The sequence below is a fragment of the Electrophorus electricus genome, chromosome 18 (genome assembly GCF_041902795.1).
Source record: "Electrophorus electricus isolate QZ-2024a chromosome 18, ASM4190279v1, whole genome shotgun sequence".
Classification (NCBI taxonomy): domain Eukaryota; kingdom Metazoa; phylum Chordata; class Actinopteri; order Gymnotiformes; family Gymnotidae; genus Electrophorus; species Electrophorus electricus.
Genome location: NC_137514.1, coordinates 12,723,103 through 12,741,017, shown reverse-complemented (window position 1 = coordinate 12,741,017; position 17,915 = coordinate 12,723,103). Strand labels below are relative to the sequence as shown.

Below are 17,915 nucleotides of genomic sequence, written 5' to 3'. Positions count from 1 at the left end.
TTTGGTTGTTTCGGTCATATGATTGTGTTCTAATAGCTTTACAGATCACTTATTAGGGCCTGTTCTATGACTGAACAGATGAGCAATTCATGGGGCTTTGGCCTCTGATTGAGCAGCTGTGTGTTCGTGGCAAACACTCGGACAATGCCAGGAATGGTGCTGCTCGCCATGCGTCAGGAGTTCAGTGGGCCTCAATGTCGCCGCCTTCTTTGAAACGTCTCGATTAAAGAGGTGACTGTGACCACTCTCCCCCTTCTGCCCCCATGCCTTGATCCATGAAACACAAGCACTTGCCTTTGCTCAGTCTCAATGGAGGTTAATTGTTAGGAAGAAGCAGAGGTGGAATTTTCTGGCATTTTTCATGTCAGAGAAGCATCTTCGATTAAAGTACAATGCTTTTTTGCCTCTCGTCCCTTTTTTATACTGATGTTATAACACACAGAACAAGAATATAACCAAAGTCTGGGGAAAAAGAAGACATGGATGGAGGCTGCATTCAAATCTGTATCAGCACTTATAGCTCTCAGGAAGATCCAATAAGCTTGTTCAATGAGGCGTATCCTATTATCCCAGAGACATGGCAACCATCATCAGCTGCTGAGACATTACAACCTTTTGCCAGAGTCACTTAGTGTGCGCTAGGTGGAGTGTGTACATGACATCCAGGGCATAGCCAATGTTCACACCCATTATGCCTGATCTATTTCTGACCCCTCTCCATCCTGACTATGCGACGTGGAATGTCAAAGTTTCCTAATGCTAGCGATCGCTAACAATGTTGTCAAAGTGACCATGTTGTTAACATGCAATGTCATCATATAGGTAACAGAAGCTGGCCAGGAATAATGGAAATAATGAGAAGGGTAAAAAATGGCACACCCTAAGACAAGAGAGCAATAGCTAAACCACACCTACCTGCTAGAGTGATTGTATCTGGCGTTAGAGCTTTCAACAGTATCACTTATGCCAACGGATTACGCTTCACTGGCTCTTGGCTGAATCCCATTTTATGCCATTTGTGTGAAAGCATGTGTAGAAACAAAAAAATTAAAACACGACAACTCCAGCAGAGTTGATTAGCATGCCACTTCACTCAGCTGTGCTCATTTAAAGCTCTTAACCAGAGTTTTCATCATGGGCAGAACAGTAAGGGTATGGGAAGGGGATGGAGCTCATGGCGTCACTCGGCTGCCGCTGGTTAGACCGAGACAGAAGACCGGTTTGTTCACTTGGACCTTCCCCGGTGTGTGCTGTCAAATAACCCAGTCCTTTTTCGGCCTCCCAGCAAACTTCTAATGCAGGGCTCGAAATGATGAAATGACAGGGCTCGAAATGATGATTTCTGGTGGATAGGCTCGGCACAATACCCCTCGGCTTGGGTCTCCTTCGATATTTATTTTAAGGCTGTTGTAGCAGTGAATCAAATCAATTTGCCATGTCTCACAATGGCCCAATACAATATTTGTTATGAAATGAGGATGCCTGTTTATGAAATTTGAGGGGAATAGAATGTACTTGAGGAGACAAATGTAAATAATCAGAATAAGGAAAGATTTTTAATTTCTTTTCTTTCCTTTTTTTTGTGAACAGCACTATATTTTTGTTATGTCAGTTATATCCACCCCAAACCCCCTCTTGCCCCCACTGGTTTCTTGACAGGACCAAGACAAAGTAAAATTAGCACAAAAGCAAAGAACAAAAAGGACCATGCAGACCTGGAGGCATAATTTGGTTATCAAAGCACCATACAGTCAAGCTGGAGGCAAACGTTGGATATATAATAACCTGTGCACTGCGACTTCTGGTCGCAGTGGAGGAGCTAGCCATTACACAAGCTGTTTAAGGATTTGCAGACTCATGTGGAGGTAGTTGTGTCTGAAGTGGCAGCACAAAAGACAGACGTTTCAGCTGCCGTTAAAAGCTGCTTTTAAACCACAGCCACCAGGGGAGTCTCAGAAACTGCTGATGCCTGGATGACGGATAGCTTGACAGTTTCCGCTGAGGGGGGACTGGGGAGTTTTTGTTTTTTGTTTGTTTGTTTGTTTCTTTTTCCCTGCTGCAGACATAGCAGTGTTTAAAAAAAGAAATTGTGAAATCACTTTAAATTCTCTCAGACACATGCCATACCCAAGTCTACATGCCTGCAGTTCACGAAGGGGCCACATGCACTGTTGTACCTTCCTTGAAAAGGCAGCCGAGCTCCGTGCCTCATTAAGTGTTTGTTCACACACCACAGATCAGTGTTTATTTTTGATGGGCATTGTGTTAATGCCACTGCAGTTGAAACTATAGGCCTTGGGGAGTGGGGGAGGAGTATGGAGGGAGTAGGCGGAGCTTATCAGTTGGCACCCAGATCAATGCTAATCATCTTAGAGAAGCTTTGTCTCGGTATTCTGCCTGGCCTTCCATGGTTTTCCTGTCCTTCCTTTTGAAACTTTAGCTAGCCAGTCCACCTGTATTGCACCACAGCAACAGTGCCTGTGTTGGGATGCAAGTGCAAGGGCGTCTAGTAATAAAGAATGAGAGAAAAATGAGAACAATGGAGATGCACCTACTTTCGATAACACAAACACACCACCTCATTTCATTTAAGGCCTAAGCAAGAGCGCTGGCTCATCACCATAACACATAAAGCAGTGAACTCTAGGCACGGGGTAGAGTGTGGCTATGTACGTCTGCATGTAGTGCTTCATCTTCTTGGCCAGATTTCCTCACTGCACTCCATGTCTTGCCCTCTGCAGTTCCCCCGCTCCTGTTCATTCCTCAGGAGACTTTCAATGCCACGGCCGACTACCAGGAATCGGTGATGTTCACCTGCATAGCGTCCGGCTCCCCTGACCCCGAGCTCACGTGGCATCGGTGAGTGAAGTTTGCTTTTCCATTCAAAGGTAGCCTTTGCATACATTCCTGTGTGAGGGGTTTGCAAACAACATACAAAATTGGCTTGGTTTTGGAGGGGTTTGCATGAGAGATATGGGTTATAATACAGAACTAAGGGTTATAGGTTATAATAGAGTACTAAGGGTTTTTTTAGATTATAATTCAGTATTAAGGGTGTAGCAATTTTTGTACTTTTAATGAATTGTCAGTTACAGTTGGTAAATCTAATTGGGGAACCACCCTGATTAACAGGGGAAATTTATTAATTTTAATTTAATTCTAATGTATTAATGACTTGTAATTCAGTCTCAACTCGTGAAAGTTGCCAATTAGATACGTCTACCAAACATTATAATATCATTGGGGGTTCACAGATGTAATAACGTAACAATCATTGACTAAGATTCTATTAATGACCAGGAGTGGCTAGTTCACTAGAATCATTATAATCACAAACCTAACAATGTAAACACGCTAAAGTTAATTTGTGGTGGATACAGGTAACTAAATAAGCTAATAAAAAAAATTAATTAGAGAAACAAAGTAAATAGATTGGTTTACGCAACCTATGGGAGTAATCAACGGGCTAATCTACTTTTCAATCAAGATCAACAAAGGAAACTTAATTATTAATCAGGAAATTATTAATCAACAAATTTGTAATTATTAATCAGGAAATTATTACTCAACAAATTTGTAATAAAAGTATGCCTACAGTGTAATAGAATGATCAGGAGAGAAAGCTTGTTGTGAACATTGAAGTGGGGAACTAATTAGGAGTTATGAGGCTGTGTCATAGGTGAGGGAAAAGAGTTATCTCATCTAATTTGATGAATAAATACTAAAGCTAATAATGATACCAAATGGCAACATACGAGGGAAATGTGAGGGAGACCAGGGTTCTTAGACTGATGAATTGGACCTTCAGATCTGGTTCTAGTGAGTGGCACATAGGCCTTCGCGGACAGACCTTTTCCGAAAATAGAATGGGTTCTTCACCGGTAGTGTAAAGACCAGCCGGGTGTGTTCAATAAGTGGTTCAATGAATCAACTTCCACAAATACACACAAGAAAATAAATTAATACGATAATAACAAAAGTAGCAACGGCATCCAATTAACATATGGTAAACTAAGACAACTTAATATTTCTACTTGTTTGAGAAACAGAAAAAGAAGAAGAAGAAACTTTGTCTTCGCCATAGTTTAGTAGGAGGGGGTTGCCCCCCCCTTCATGTTTCAGTCACAGTTCACGCCTCGAACACAACGAGAATACTCATCTCGAAAGACTCCTCTCTTCACCTCTCAACTTCTTAACTCCACTCACCCAACTTAACTTCCACTCAACTGAGGAGGTAGAATTGGTCAGTTGTCTTTTGAAAGAAACAGGGCCTGCCTAGGTCAAGCATATTCCATAACCTCACGATTCAGGATTGGTGAAAAAGAATTTAAGATATATAGGAACACAGGGATACACAGAATCCACTGCTAACGAATTGTAAAGAAAATAAAGAAATAAAGCACTCAAGGAATAATAATAATAATAATAAAGAAAGAAAATCACATATATTTCTATCAATTTCTACCGCCTGGTGTTTGAATTATGGTAGCACATTTAGATAATCAGTTTAATTACTTTCCTGGTTTCTAGACGTTACAAACGACTAACTTTAATATGCTGTCTAACTGTCTGTAGGATTTCTGGTAAACACAACTAGGAGTGAGTACCAATTTGTTTACAAAAAAACAGGAGCACACATCTCAATTTGGATTAACATCACAATTACATTTAAATCACCATACATTATTGGTTGATTATTTGACATCATAGTAGATTAAATTGTAAATTGTTACTTTGTGAATATGTGGGATGAGTAAAGTTACTTGCCCTGGTAGTAATTTGAGTCTAATGGAATTTATGGTCTTTCTAACTATACTCAGGCTGGTAAGAGCCCCCCCCGACTAAATTATAATAATTCATCACGGGAAAATGTTTAATCTGTCTTCACTACAAGGGTTATAAGTTATAACACAGTACTAAGGGTCGTAGGTTATAATACAGTGTTAAGGTTATAGGTTATAATACAGTTTTAAGGGTTATAGGTTATAATACAGCATTAAGGGTTATAGGTTATAACCTTTTACAGTTATCAATTATATGGAAGGAAGTAGATTTGAGTGATCAGTGTAAACAAGCCATGTCAGAGCAGTCAAAGCCTGGACGCAATATACACTTTGAGAAATCACAGTGGCGGGACCCAACAGAAGAAGCAAAGGATGAGACTGCTGTTATCAAGACTGAAAGAGATGCCTGCCATCTATGTTCATACCACCTAGTAAAGTCAGATATAACAATGAGATTTTTACATGAGCCATCCCATGTATAAAAAAGTATAGAATATATAATAAAGAATAATAAAGAAGGCAACATGAGCAACACACTATACTGTCTAGTAATTTTGACTATTATAGAAATCTGGAAAATCACAGGCTTTGCATGGCCAGTGTGCATCTCTGTGGGTAGAGGATATTTAGGGTTTAGAGAAATTAGAGACCTCAGCCTTATGAAATAATGGCTGAACCAGAGTGTGTGTACATATGTTCAGTTTCTATGTGATAGTTATGGCTCATGGATTAATCGCACCAGGTTCATCCTGTCCATTGAGGAACAGTGGTCAGTTTTGGTTTTTTTGGGGTTTTTTTTTTAATGCATAAAGGTGTCCTGGCTTTGTAAACAATGATCACGGCCTCCCCGACTTTAATCATATCAAAACAAAGCCATCTCACGTGCGGCCTTTATTGTTTTCAAAAGAAGGGCCCCGGCCTGTAGAATTTACGAGCCACTGGATCAATTTCCTGTGGCGGTGCTTGCCACTGCTGCTGCGCTTTATTTCCTACTCCCAGCGTGTGTACCAGCCTCTGCCTGCTACTTTCCGGTGGCATTTACAAGCGAGCCCCCCCACCCACCGGAGATGCAGACGCGAGCTGCAAGTTGCCCAGGTGATGGTGATTGCGCCACCTGTTATGGCAGGCGAAAGTGTAATTGAAATGCAGAGGATGGACGTGCAGTTGTAGTTGATGAAATGGTGGGCTGGTAGATAGATAGATAGATAGATAGATAGATAGATAGATAGATAGATAGATAGATAGATAGATAGATAGATAGATAGATAGATAGATAGATAGATAGATAGATAGATAGATAGATAGATAGATAGATAGATGGATGGATGGATGGATGGATGGATGGATGGATGGTTGGATGGGTACAGCATGAACCACTACACAAACTACACAACATTCAGAACAACTTGTCATCTGCTACACCGAACCTCCAACTGATATATAGAAGTGGTGTATACAAAGTATTAAACCACTGAACCACCCATCATACCTGCATTAATGTCCTCAGAGTATCTCTGTGTGAACTTGATAGTATTTCTTTCTCTATCCCCCTCTCTTGCCTCTCCCTCTTCCCGTCTCCCTCTCTCTCTTTCTCCCTCCCTCCTCTCTCTACCTCTCTGTCTCTCTGTGTCACTCTCTCGCCTCCTCCCCCCACCCCCCTTCTCTCTGGGGCAATACCGCAGGAAGGGACGGCAGATTGAGACGTCGGAGCAGTATGTGCTGAACACGCTGGAGGGAGGCAAAAGCACACTGACCGTCCGCAACATCCGGCAGGGTGACGGAGGCCCCTACACCTGCAGGGCCACCAACAAGGCCGGGAGCAAGGAGAGCGAGCTCCTCCTCAAAGTGTTCGGTGAGCATGCCCATCAGAACCTTCCGACGGAGCCTCCTTCCCGCTGTAGATGGGATAAATGTCGGATTGTGCAGGGAACCAGTGGTGGTCTCCCAGGTGCACACATGCTGGTTTATTTTCACCTGGAATCTCTTTTCTTTTTTACCTCTCATATTCTTTTGTTCTTACCCCTTTCCATCCAATATTTGCAGCACTAGTAAAATATTGACACACAGATGCAGCTAGCTTTTTCCCCACTTTCCCTGCACTCCTTCCCATGTCTTCTTTCACCTGAGAAAATTGAATCGGTCAAAATCTGCTGGTCCACCATAAATATGAACACTGTCCCCCTCCCGAGTGAACATGATGCTATTTCAAACACACAAAAACATGAGCACTCAATTATCCTGAAAATCTCAACCTTGTGCATCTATGGCTGGGATTCAATTTACTTTTTTTCCACAGTGCTGGTGTGCATATTTGCTGAGAGATTATTCTGATTGGGGCACCTACCTCTTTGCACATGAAAACGCACAGAAATTTATTCATGCTCATTACGGTCCCTCCCCATGCAAAAAACGCACATTTATATGACACCCTCATTGGATGGCAGTTTTGTTTCATAAAGCACACCATGGCAAAGGAGATGTAACTTTTTGTGACATTCATAGCCCTTGACAGCAAACGCACCAAGGAGACGGAATAAAGTGGGTATCAGGAGTTACCAAAGCGAACCGAGCAAGCGAAAGAGCTGACCATGTCTGCGTGAATCTCTATTATTCATGTCATACACAGGCTTCTGGTTATCATAAAGTGTATGATAGCTGTTTTTGGCAGTTGTGTGTTTCCATTTCAAAATGATCATACAGTGTATTTGCACAATATCTGAGTGCTTATTTTAGCAGCAGTTTTCAGATATCTGTGCTGCTTTGGACTGTGTGGGGATGTGGACAGGGTGGTGAAGGCAGCTCTTCAGTAGAAGTGCTGACCATTTGAACCTTTTCAACATTCCAACTCTGGAAATGCCAAAGACTACAGCTTTGTCATTTCAGAGGTTACTCTGGAATAATATAGCATCACTACAGGACTATACACACACACACACACACACACACACACACACACACACACACACACACACACACACACACACACACACACACATACACACACACACACACACACACACAAATCACTTCTTACTGAAAGAGCACTAAATAAACTACCACTGTGCAGTAAATGGTTGATTAAGTGGTTTTGCTTTGCAATTACAATGAAACTTCTATGTGTTCCTAGTGTGAGTTTGGAGCGAACAGTGCATTTTTGTTTATGTGTGAGTGAGTGTGTGTCTGTGTGTGTGTGTGTGTGTGTGTGTGTGTGTGTGTACCTACTGCCACAATCTCTCCATCCATCCCAAAGGGGTGGGGGGTTCGGGGTTCAGAGTGTCTGGCAATACAAATAACTCCTTAATCCCTACAGACAGTGTTCAAAGGCCCATGCTGTCAACTGCATTTCTCTGTGGCTCCATTCATTTTGGTATGGATTTATTCCATGTCATTCACCCTTTCTTTATGTAACTCTTTCGACTGAACGTATAGGGTATTATGCATGGGGTCTTCCATGGGGCTGTTTGTCCTTGACAAGACTGGTGTTTAGGGGAAATGCTTGCTAAGCCATGGAGGGGAAAGGAGCTTATCTATGGAATGCAAGCTGGGGGGCGCGCGCGCACACACACACACAGTGTTAATTTTGGTGTTTAGCATAAAATGAGTGTGTAACTTCAGCCAGAAAGAATGCAAACTTATACAAGCGTCTCTATAGCAATCAAGGAGATAAAAACAAGAATCACCATGATACACTTTTTTAAACAGGGAAAAGAATGACAATTCACGCTGAGGGGGGAGAGAGAGAGAGTGAGAGAAAGAAATACATTGAGGAATCGACTGATTGCGTTCACCGTAGCCTTCCCATTGTGTCTCAGAGTTGCACTTTGCTTTCAAGACAGAGTGAGCAGCTTGCGGTAAATTGAGATTCGCACTGACAGGGGTTGACAGTGATGAGCTACTCAAAGGAATCTCAGGCCAGCCCAGCATGGTGCTTGCCTCACCGTGCACGAGGAGGTGGAAACTCAGCCACCCAATTTCTGTTCCCTTTCCACAGTCCAGCCCCATATTACCCACCTGAGGAATGTGACGGCGGTGGAGGGGAGCGCAGCAATGATCTCCTGCACGGCCGAGGGCGAACCTTTGCCTGAGATCTTCTGGAGGAGAGCCACTGACGGACAGACCTTCTCAGATGGGGACAAGGTAGAGCACCCCCCTCATCCCAAAGTGCTCTCAAACCCCTCCCAAATCCTCTGACCCTTCTACTGGTTTGTGATATTCAGGCTTGTAAAAATCTCAAGGAGAGTCTATGTATTGCCTTTGGCATCGAGCCAAAGATTGAGCATGGTGACCCAATGATAATTGTGAAAAATGTCGATAAATGACACAGAAGGTCTGGAAAGTTGTATGGTGGAATGGTGACATGCCGTGTTGCTGAAACGTCCTAACGTGTTCGTGTTGAAAACGGTAGTTGCTTGAGGATGCCACGTGACCTTATAGGTATCCAGTTGGTTGCAATGTTGCTTAGAGACAGCTGGCCTCTCCTCCCAAAGAAGATAAGCACAATGCTTAAGAATTCCCAGCCATGAAGGGAATGTGGAAGTCTATCCTGGATCCCCTATGTGAGGGCTGTGGTTGTACAGGGGCACAATTCAAGGCGTTGATTATTTTAATCGAACAAAGAGGCAACTTGACAGCTCTTCAGAGCCTTTTTCAGAAAACCGCTCTTCATCAAGGCAGCTGAATATGCGCTCAACAAGTTTCCTTTGAGCAGAAAAACATAATTTTAAAGAACTTGTATACCCATAATGACAGGCTTCTATTACATCTAAAAAGAAAATCTTACGGTAGATAGAAAATTAATGCATAATTTGCCTGGCCACTTACTTTGGCCAGTCACCATACGAAAGAAAATTGAGGTGCTCATTTCCTCTCTGGCAAATGCAATTACGGTGACAAGTCAACAAAACAAGACGGCATAATTTGCTCCGAAACAAATACCGTTCTGCGTCAAATCGATGGTGATTCTCAGCCATGAAATGAATGGTTCTTCTAATGAGAGCACCAGAGGAGAGAGCGGTCCACTCAATCCGTAACCCCCCACCCCTGCATATTTTCGATGAGAAGTGTTACAGTAGTGGTAGGACATGGAAGCCTCACGGGTCATGTCTTCATGTGGCAAAGCCTTGAAGCTGACATGAGCCAGCCACAATCTGATGGACTTTTCCGGAACACTAAACACTCCACATCTATTATTGCTGGTGAGAAGGTCACATTTGGCACATTGGGTTCTGTGAGTTTCAGAAGGTGATCAAAGAATTGCTTATTGAGCTGTACTTTGATGGTTATAGCTGAAGATCATGGGATTTTGCCAAGCCTTTACACAACTTGTATAATGTAAGAACTATGTCAATTTTCTCTAATATGCTTTAATTGAGCCAGCTGTGATTGGATACTCTCTACACTCTACACTCAAAATTGTTGAAACCAAAATCTTGAAGTGAGGTAGTAAGTGAATGATGTTCTGTGATACATTAGGTGCATGGGTCTGTTTATCATTCTAGTCAGTTGAATTTCCGATCAAGGACCCTTGCAAACTCTAAGTAAGACATGTTTGTTAGGCTCTGACCTAAATTTGACGTATGTTTTATCAGTTCCAAAGAAGCCACCCTTCAGATCTAAGGCAAGGGGTGGAGTCTTTGAAGTGGCTCCAACTCAAGGGGTGTAGTCTGTGATACAGCTCCAACTCAGGCCTCCTAGAATGGACTGCTTACAGCTCTCTTTTGCAGTTCTGTCCCCAGACTGAGAACTCTGACGAATATCAAACAGTCTAGGAACTCTTCTCCCTTCTGCTTTTGCACAATAGCATTGTCAGGGAGACTGCGCATGAAGACAGAGCGAGAGGAGGAGAAAGAGAGAGAGAGAGATATTAATAGTCAGGTTCTCATGTTGCAACTGTAAATTTTATGTCTTGGGAAAAAAAAGTAAGACAGCATTACAAAAAGGAGAATATGTTCCTGGCAGTTGTTTTTTTTATCCCTGTTTATTAGTCATTTGAATGGCAAGAGGGTTTCACGATGCATCCTAATGTTTGTGCATGTCGGCCTGCCTGTTGAAATTATACATACGAGCACGTTGCAGTGTGCATGTGTGAATGGGTAAGACCTAATTATCATGCTCACAGATGTGTGAGGGAATGAAGTAAGTCTGTGTGTGTGTGGGGGGGGGGGGGGTGGATGGGTGTGTGTGAGTGTATGGGTGTGTGTGTCACTGGAATAATGATTAATCCTCTGCATTACTTAGGCTAGGGAAAAGCCACAAAGTCCTCCTCCAGCCTGCATTAATGGCTTTTGGCAAATGTAATACTGAACCCCAAGTCAAGGAAAGCAATAAAGTTAGCTGTCAAAGGCCTGTTCTGCATGTGCTGGGGCATTAGCAGAGGAGACACGTATCGATCTGTCAGACAGAGAAAGAGAGAGACAAAGGAAGAGATATATAGAGAGAGAGAGAGGGAGAGAAAGAAAGGTAGGGGGAAGACGGAGCAGAGTGCGGGATCATTAAAGTGGGCGCCTCTGTCAACCCAGCTGCACTCTCGGTGGGGAAAGCACCTCTAATCTCCCACTCCACCAAACCGGAGGCATGCTGAATGATAACTACCATGGGCACTGAGTCCGTACAATTATATTGAGCTCTGTCCTGAAATGTCAGACGTCAGGTTTAGCAGCTCACATGCCTTCATATGCACTCCGTGTAACCTTCCCCATGTAAGAGCTGATTAGCTTAAGTGATTATATTTTTACTGTAGCACATGTCCAGGGTAAGCAATCCTCCCAGCCGTTTGGGTCGTGCCATCGTAAGACTTGGTCTCTGCTGCTGAAGTGGCATGTTTACCATTCAAAGTAGGGTCTGCAGCTTATGCATGGCACTGTTACCTGTCCTCCCACATTCCTGTGGGCAGACGGCAGGTAGTGGCTTGGGTCTGGGCAGCACAGCCATGGCGAGCCATGCTCACGCAGCTGTTTTGTTCCAGAGCCAGGACGGTCGGGTGGAGGTCCGGGGACGCCACGGAAAGTCAATGCTGACCATCACCGGAGTGCGTCTGTCCGACTGGGGCCGCTTCAACTGCGAGGCCCTAAGCAGAATTGGTGGCCACCAAAAAAGCATGTTCCTGGACATCGAATGTAAGTCAGACGGCTTGCATCAGCAGCTAGCAAACGTAGCATCATCAGAACGGTAAACCTCTGCTCTGTTTGCAGTTGGAGTTGAAGAAGAGTGAAATCGCTTGCTAATTGCCCAAAAGACGTTATTTAGCTGATTATCATGAATAAGATATAAAATACTCTCATAGCCACTTCATACATATATATATATAAAGCTCTTAAAGCTAATTTACTCTACTAAAAAGATTACTCTGCTAAAAATTAATGAACCAATTATGGCTTGTTGCTTTGCTTTAATTTTTTTTTTTTTTTTTTTTTTTTTTTTTTTTTTTTTTTTTTTTATGGGTATATCAAACAAAAGATAAATGCCCTCCAGCCTAGCCAAGTATTGGAAGAAAACCATCCTGCAGAATTAACTTCACTAACATCTTGCCCATTTCCTGGCCTACAGTCTTCAACTTCCTTAATAACACCAAACAGTCAGCTTTTTTGCTCCCAGGTTTGGCTATGACTTCTGTGCAGTATTTTCTTGAAGCCGTCAAGGTCAGAGAGTTGAATGAAATTTCTGGGAGTGATTAAATGATATCACTAAATAGTGGCACTCTGAGGCACAGGTGAGCATTTTGGTGGTATCTTCAAAGAATGCTAATAAGGAATGCTAATATCTGACAGGGTTAGCGCAGGTAGAGAACTTAGCCGGCCGTGTCATAGGATGGATCAAGAAAGTCACCCAACCAGCAAGGTCACTGGTGTCAGGGGCGGAGTTTAAGCAAACGAGTGAGAAAAGGCATTCTGACCAAGCGTGTCAGGAGGTAGCCGACCGTTGCTGGGTTGCTAATGAACTCGTTTATTTACTCAGTGAAGCGCCCCTCGACAACCTCGCCTGTCCTCAGTTGTGACAGGGTGCTGCAGCATGAATCTCTTTAATAGAACCCTGTGAGCCAGCATAAAATAGATGTAATGGCACCAGAACTGTGGGTGACCACAGGCTGACAGCCCTGCTAGCTAGCTCACCACTGTTCGTCACTCACTGCTGTGCATGTATTATTGTTATACTTCAACCTGTCAGCTCGAAGGTCTCTGGCTGGTGCTTTGCACAAGCAAAGCGGTATTAGGTATTTGGTTGGGCTCACGCTGGTGATGATTGTTATTCATCAACACAAGCTAATAAATAAATCAATCAGTCAGCGTTGTGTACCTCATTTGCTGTGATTTTCCCAAGCCAACACACCTGATTCAACTCATCACCTAATTATCATGCCCTTCATGAGTTTAGTCAGGTGCGGTAGAGCAGAGAAGTTTATAAAAATTCACACAGCATGAAAGAAATGAAGCTGACAACCGTTGGAATAAATAAACATTTTACATAAACTGCATATTAATGTGTGTTACTGGGTACGGCTTTTCCGACAATAAAAGACGTAGTCGGTTTGATTTGGTTGTTGCTGTTAAGATCCGCCAGGTCAAACTGTGATCATTTGCTTTTGCAGATGCTCCCAAGTTTCAGATCAATCACACAATCTTCTACTCCTGGGAGGGGAATCCGGTGAATTTGAGCTGTGATGTGATGTCCAATCCCCCGGCCACCATGCTGTGGAGACGAGACAGGTTCACCATCTCCAATGACGGCAACAGCAACACCCGTATTCATACTGCAGAGGGGAAATCAGTGCTGGAGGTGATTATCAGTCTAAAACTGCTTTTGCAGGGACATGCATCAGTAGGCATTTTGTAAATCTGGAAACTGTACAAACATGGTGTCATAAAAAGTCTCATGAAAGCCTACCACACAATCATAGAAACTCCCATAAACATAAGGGTTGGGATGGGGTTTTAGTTTATTGTGGTATAAACCACATTAAATCTAGTTCAATCAAATTAATCAAAATTCATAATTTGTTGACAATTATTGATTAAACCAGGTTGGTTACTGATGATGCTACACCCAAACTAAAATGTTACACTCAAACCAAAAAGCTAAATGAATTCCTGTGATTGTTTCATTATATTCATTTGTAAGATTAATGCATCAAAGGCATTTCATGAGCCACACAAAAATATCCCACTCATGAAAACTTTATAGCTATTTTATATAACATTAAATGTATTTTATATAACTGTTAAATGTATGTAAACTGTCACCAGCAGGATGTAAAATGTGTTGCCCTTCATTTCTAATCTGCACTTGTTTTTTCCTTTTATGCACAGGTTACCCCTATGTCTGACAGGGATTTTGGCCGCTACAACTGCACAGCCAGGAACAACATTGGTGCTCGATATCAGGAGTTTATTTTAGCACAGGCAGGTGTGTGTTTACCCATGATACCCTGGTGGGAGGTCTGGGAGAGAGGAGCTCGCTGAGAGGGCAAGGTCACTGGTGAGCTCCACCCAGTCAGAAGCTGTCCATCTTGTTCCAAGAGCCTTCCACCTATAGCCCTCGGAGCCGAGTGCCATCTGACGGCATGCCATTATTAAAACACCACCACTGCGAGGCTTCTTCTACATGAGCACATTCATATGGATGTAGCTGTTTGCTGTCCGCAGGTGGACAGTGTCCTCATTCCTTCCCCACGTATCGAGAATTCGAGTGTCTTTGTGCGTGACAGTGATCTCCATGGCTTGTTTATCAGCAAAACATTCCAGTGGTGCATGCATAAGTAATTCCATGTAAAGAAGGCTGGTGTACGTGAAGATTCTAGGTTTGCCAGGATCTTGTAAGAAGCATGAATCCTGGAAGCATGGGTATGGGAAAGGTGCGCCCCAATCTTGCCATAGGGGCCATGTCAGGGCAAATAGTTGGAACGTTCTCCCAGTTGCAATTTGAAAGCCGGGACCCATATTAGACCTAATCTTTGAAGTGAAAATAACTTTGGAGCACTTTTGAATTATAACCTAGGTTGCTTTTTAATCTTTAAGTTTTTATCTTAACTTAATCACATGCTTTTCAAAGTGAATTTGTTTTTTGCAGCAGTATTTTACAGCAGCCTACATGCTTACTTGATCCAAGCTAATATGTTGCTAGCCTGTTGAATTTATCAGAGAGCCAATTTGCCAAAGTACACCCTAATTTACAGTAGTATTACCTAATTCACTGTGGAGTGATCCAATCCACTCAAGCTCGGATCAAATGACTTTGACTGCATAAATTGCAAGCGGATACTGCTCTCTCTCCCTCGCTTTCTCTATCTTCCATAAATGCACAAAGACACAAAACCACACACACCATCATAAATAAAGAGTAACCACCAGCACATACAGGCACGTGCAGAAAGAATTGAGCATCCGTGCAGGCACAAAGAGGCAGTATATTGAACTTACAATCGAAGGGCTGACATGAGAGCTCATAGCGAGCTCAGGCTGCAAACTTAATTAAAGCAGAGGCTTTAAAAAGGACCCTCCAGAGGCCTTGAAATTAGAAACGGTCCCGTCTTTTCCCATGACATATGCCTGTCATGCTGGGAACGATTCGTCTTCAAAGTTAACGACCCAAAGCAGCATCAAACACATCCCACTGCGTCCTGCTGAGGGACACTGCGGGCGAGGCCGTCAAGCCATCTCGCACCAGGCGAGCTCGGTGGGTGGGTGGGTGGGTGGGTGGGTGGGGGGGGGGGGGTACGGTTGTCAACACACAGGACCGTTTGCAGAATTAAAAAGCGGACGGAGGGATTTCATTGCACGGAAAATGGCGATGCTGGGATAATACTGACATCTGGAAGCTAATGCTGGCCTTACACCAATCGACTTTTCCAGTGATTTCACTGTCGCTGACAAACTTCCACTGTCAGAGTAAAGTCCGTGAGAGTTTTGCTAGAGTTGTGGTGTGCTCCCGTCTTCTCAATCATTTAGTGTAAGGTGGTCAGGATAGCTGTCTTAAATCGGTCTTTTTTTTATGTCTTGACATTCTGATGCAATCAGCCGCATTTGATATTATCATGGGTCTTGGCTAATGCAAATAGTGATGTGACACTGTCAGCAACCAATAGATGAGCACTAAACAGGAAGCAGCAAAGTGTGTACATGTGCAAGTGAACTTTCGAAATGGCATTCTACATACTGTATACTGTATACCCCACTCAGTATAAACTGCATACTGATTTGGGGCCCAGTCAGAATGTGAGTAGTATGAAGTATGTCAGTATGCCAAGTGCACTCCATCTCTGGTGGGTAGATGAGAGGCATGGAGGAAACCCTGGTTCTTGTATTTTTCTTTATGAATGTTTTTCTTCAGAATAAACCACTGCACACACAAGGGCAGCTCTGGCCAAAAGCGGTTTCTGTTTCTGCTCCGTTGTTCAACAGTTCCTCATCTTGTGAATTTCCAACAGGAACATGATGGGAAATAATCACAAAAGGAATCTAGTTGTAGTCTAACAAATGGTGATCCCCAGTCTTTGCAAAATCATAGTCTGTGACCACATTGTGTTTAGATATGAGAGATTGTCAGACTTTACTCATTTCAAAGTCTTTTAGTGTGTGGTTAGCATGAGACTCTGTTCAGTAGATAAATGTAAAAAAAAAAAAAAAAAATAAAATAAAAAAAAGAAGTGCTGTAATAGAAATAGTATACAGTACCAGTCAAAAGTTTGGACACTCCTGACTGAATGTTAGGTTTTCATAGTCATAAAGGCGTTATAATCTAATTGTTTTTGCTTAAATTTATTTTTAAAACAAATTTTAATAGTGAAAGTTGATAACCTATACATGAATTGACATTCAAAACTATATATATATATATATATATATATATATATATATATATATATATATATATATATATATATATATATATATATAACACACACACACACATACTCACAAACACACACCACACACACACACACATCACAGCTGCCTCATGAAGCTGGTTAATGATCACCAAGAACATGCAGAGTTGTCATCGGAGTAAAGGGAGGCAACTTGAGTATTTGTTTACACAATAACAATATTTGTTTAACAGCATCATCACATATATGGTATTTTATTGTTTTATACTCTTTCTATGAAGAAAATAGTAAAAAATAAATAAATAAACAATAGCTTCATCCAAACTTCTGACTGATACTGTGTAAATAGCAATTTGAGGTACAAGCACACCTGCTTTAAGGTCAATGTGAGCTTTTGTAGCTTTGAAAGTTTGCTAATCAAAACATATTCACTGAAAGATGTTTGTGCCATTTCTGAAAGCTGAATGCAAGCAAAACATTTCTGAAAGAAAGTGGCCGACAGGGTCCATCGAGTACGAAGGTCATTAGTTTGCACTGGAGAGATTTGGTTTAGCATCTGCACTAGTCATCTCCGAACACATTTTCACCTTCCTCCTGCCGCGTTACTCTGGGGTATTCAGGCGTTTGGTATTCCAGGCGAGGCCTCTCTTATTCATCAAATGAAGCTAAACAAGGAAGTGAGATGGGAAGGCGTGAATGGCGAAAGGAGATTCTGAAGAAAAACACGCAAACCCGTCGCTAAGCCTGTGTTGAGTGTGATCTAATCTCCGCTGCGACTACCTCTCCCCCCATGGCTAGTTTAGCTGTGCCGCACGCGAATAGCGCTGATGTTTACTGTAATCAGGAGGGATTTTTATGATCCGTGGGAAATGGCTGAATAATTCGCTCATAGCTCTTCGTCAAACCGTGTCCCTCTGGTGGACATGGCCAGCCTGAACGAAAGAGAGAGAAATGAGATATTAGGATGTAGAACTGGCTCTAACCACTAGTGAATGTAACGTAATGAAACAGTAGGGTGTCTTTGCTGAAAAAGGTAGTAGACTTGATTCTATAGGAGGAGTAGAGGAGGGATGACATTTATGCTAAGAGGGAAATGTCAGAAGATACATTTTTGGTGAGGATGAGCAATTGCGGGGGAAAAAAAAGCTAGAGTTTGTATTCATCTGGGAGGTGGGAAGGCGCGTGCGTGTGTGTGTGTGTGAGAGAGACTGCAGGGCAGTACGAAGCGCTTTTGATTTGCTGAGCCCCTGTGGCCCAGCCTGATAAAGCGAAGCGTGATAACGGGATTGTGCAGAGTGCCGATAAATATAATG

General features: G+C 42.6%; 1 protein-coding gene across 6 annotated transcripts in view; it reads left to right on the top strand.

The window, feature by feature from the left end:
* Positions 1-17,915, top strand: part of ncam2a (neural cell adhesion molecule 2a) — a 196,682-nt gene that overhangs the window by 156,099 nt on the left and 22,668 nt on the right. For all 6 annotated transcript variants that reach the window (XM_081701464.1, XM_081701463.1, XM_035535065.2 and 3 more), the window contains exons 6-11: positions 2,742-2,859; positions 6,467-6,636; positions 8,776-8,921; positions 11,749-11,899; positions 13,369-13,556; positions 14,087-14,183. In XM_081701464.1, the coding sequence (XP_081557590.1) occupies positions 2,742-2,859; positions 6,467-6,636; positions 8,776-8,921; positions 11,749-11,899; positions 13,369-13,556; positions 14,087-14,183 (870 nt within the window). The remainder of the gene's footprint in view (positions 1-2,741; positions 2,860-6,466; positions 6,637-8,775; positions 8,922-11,748; positions 11,900-13,368; positions 13,557-14,086; positions 14,184-17,915) is intronic.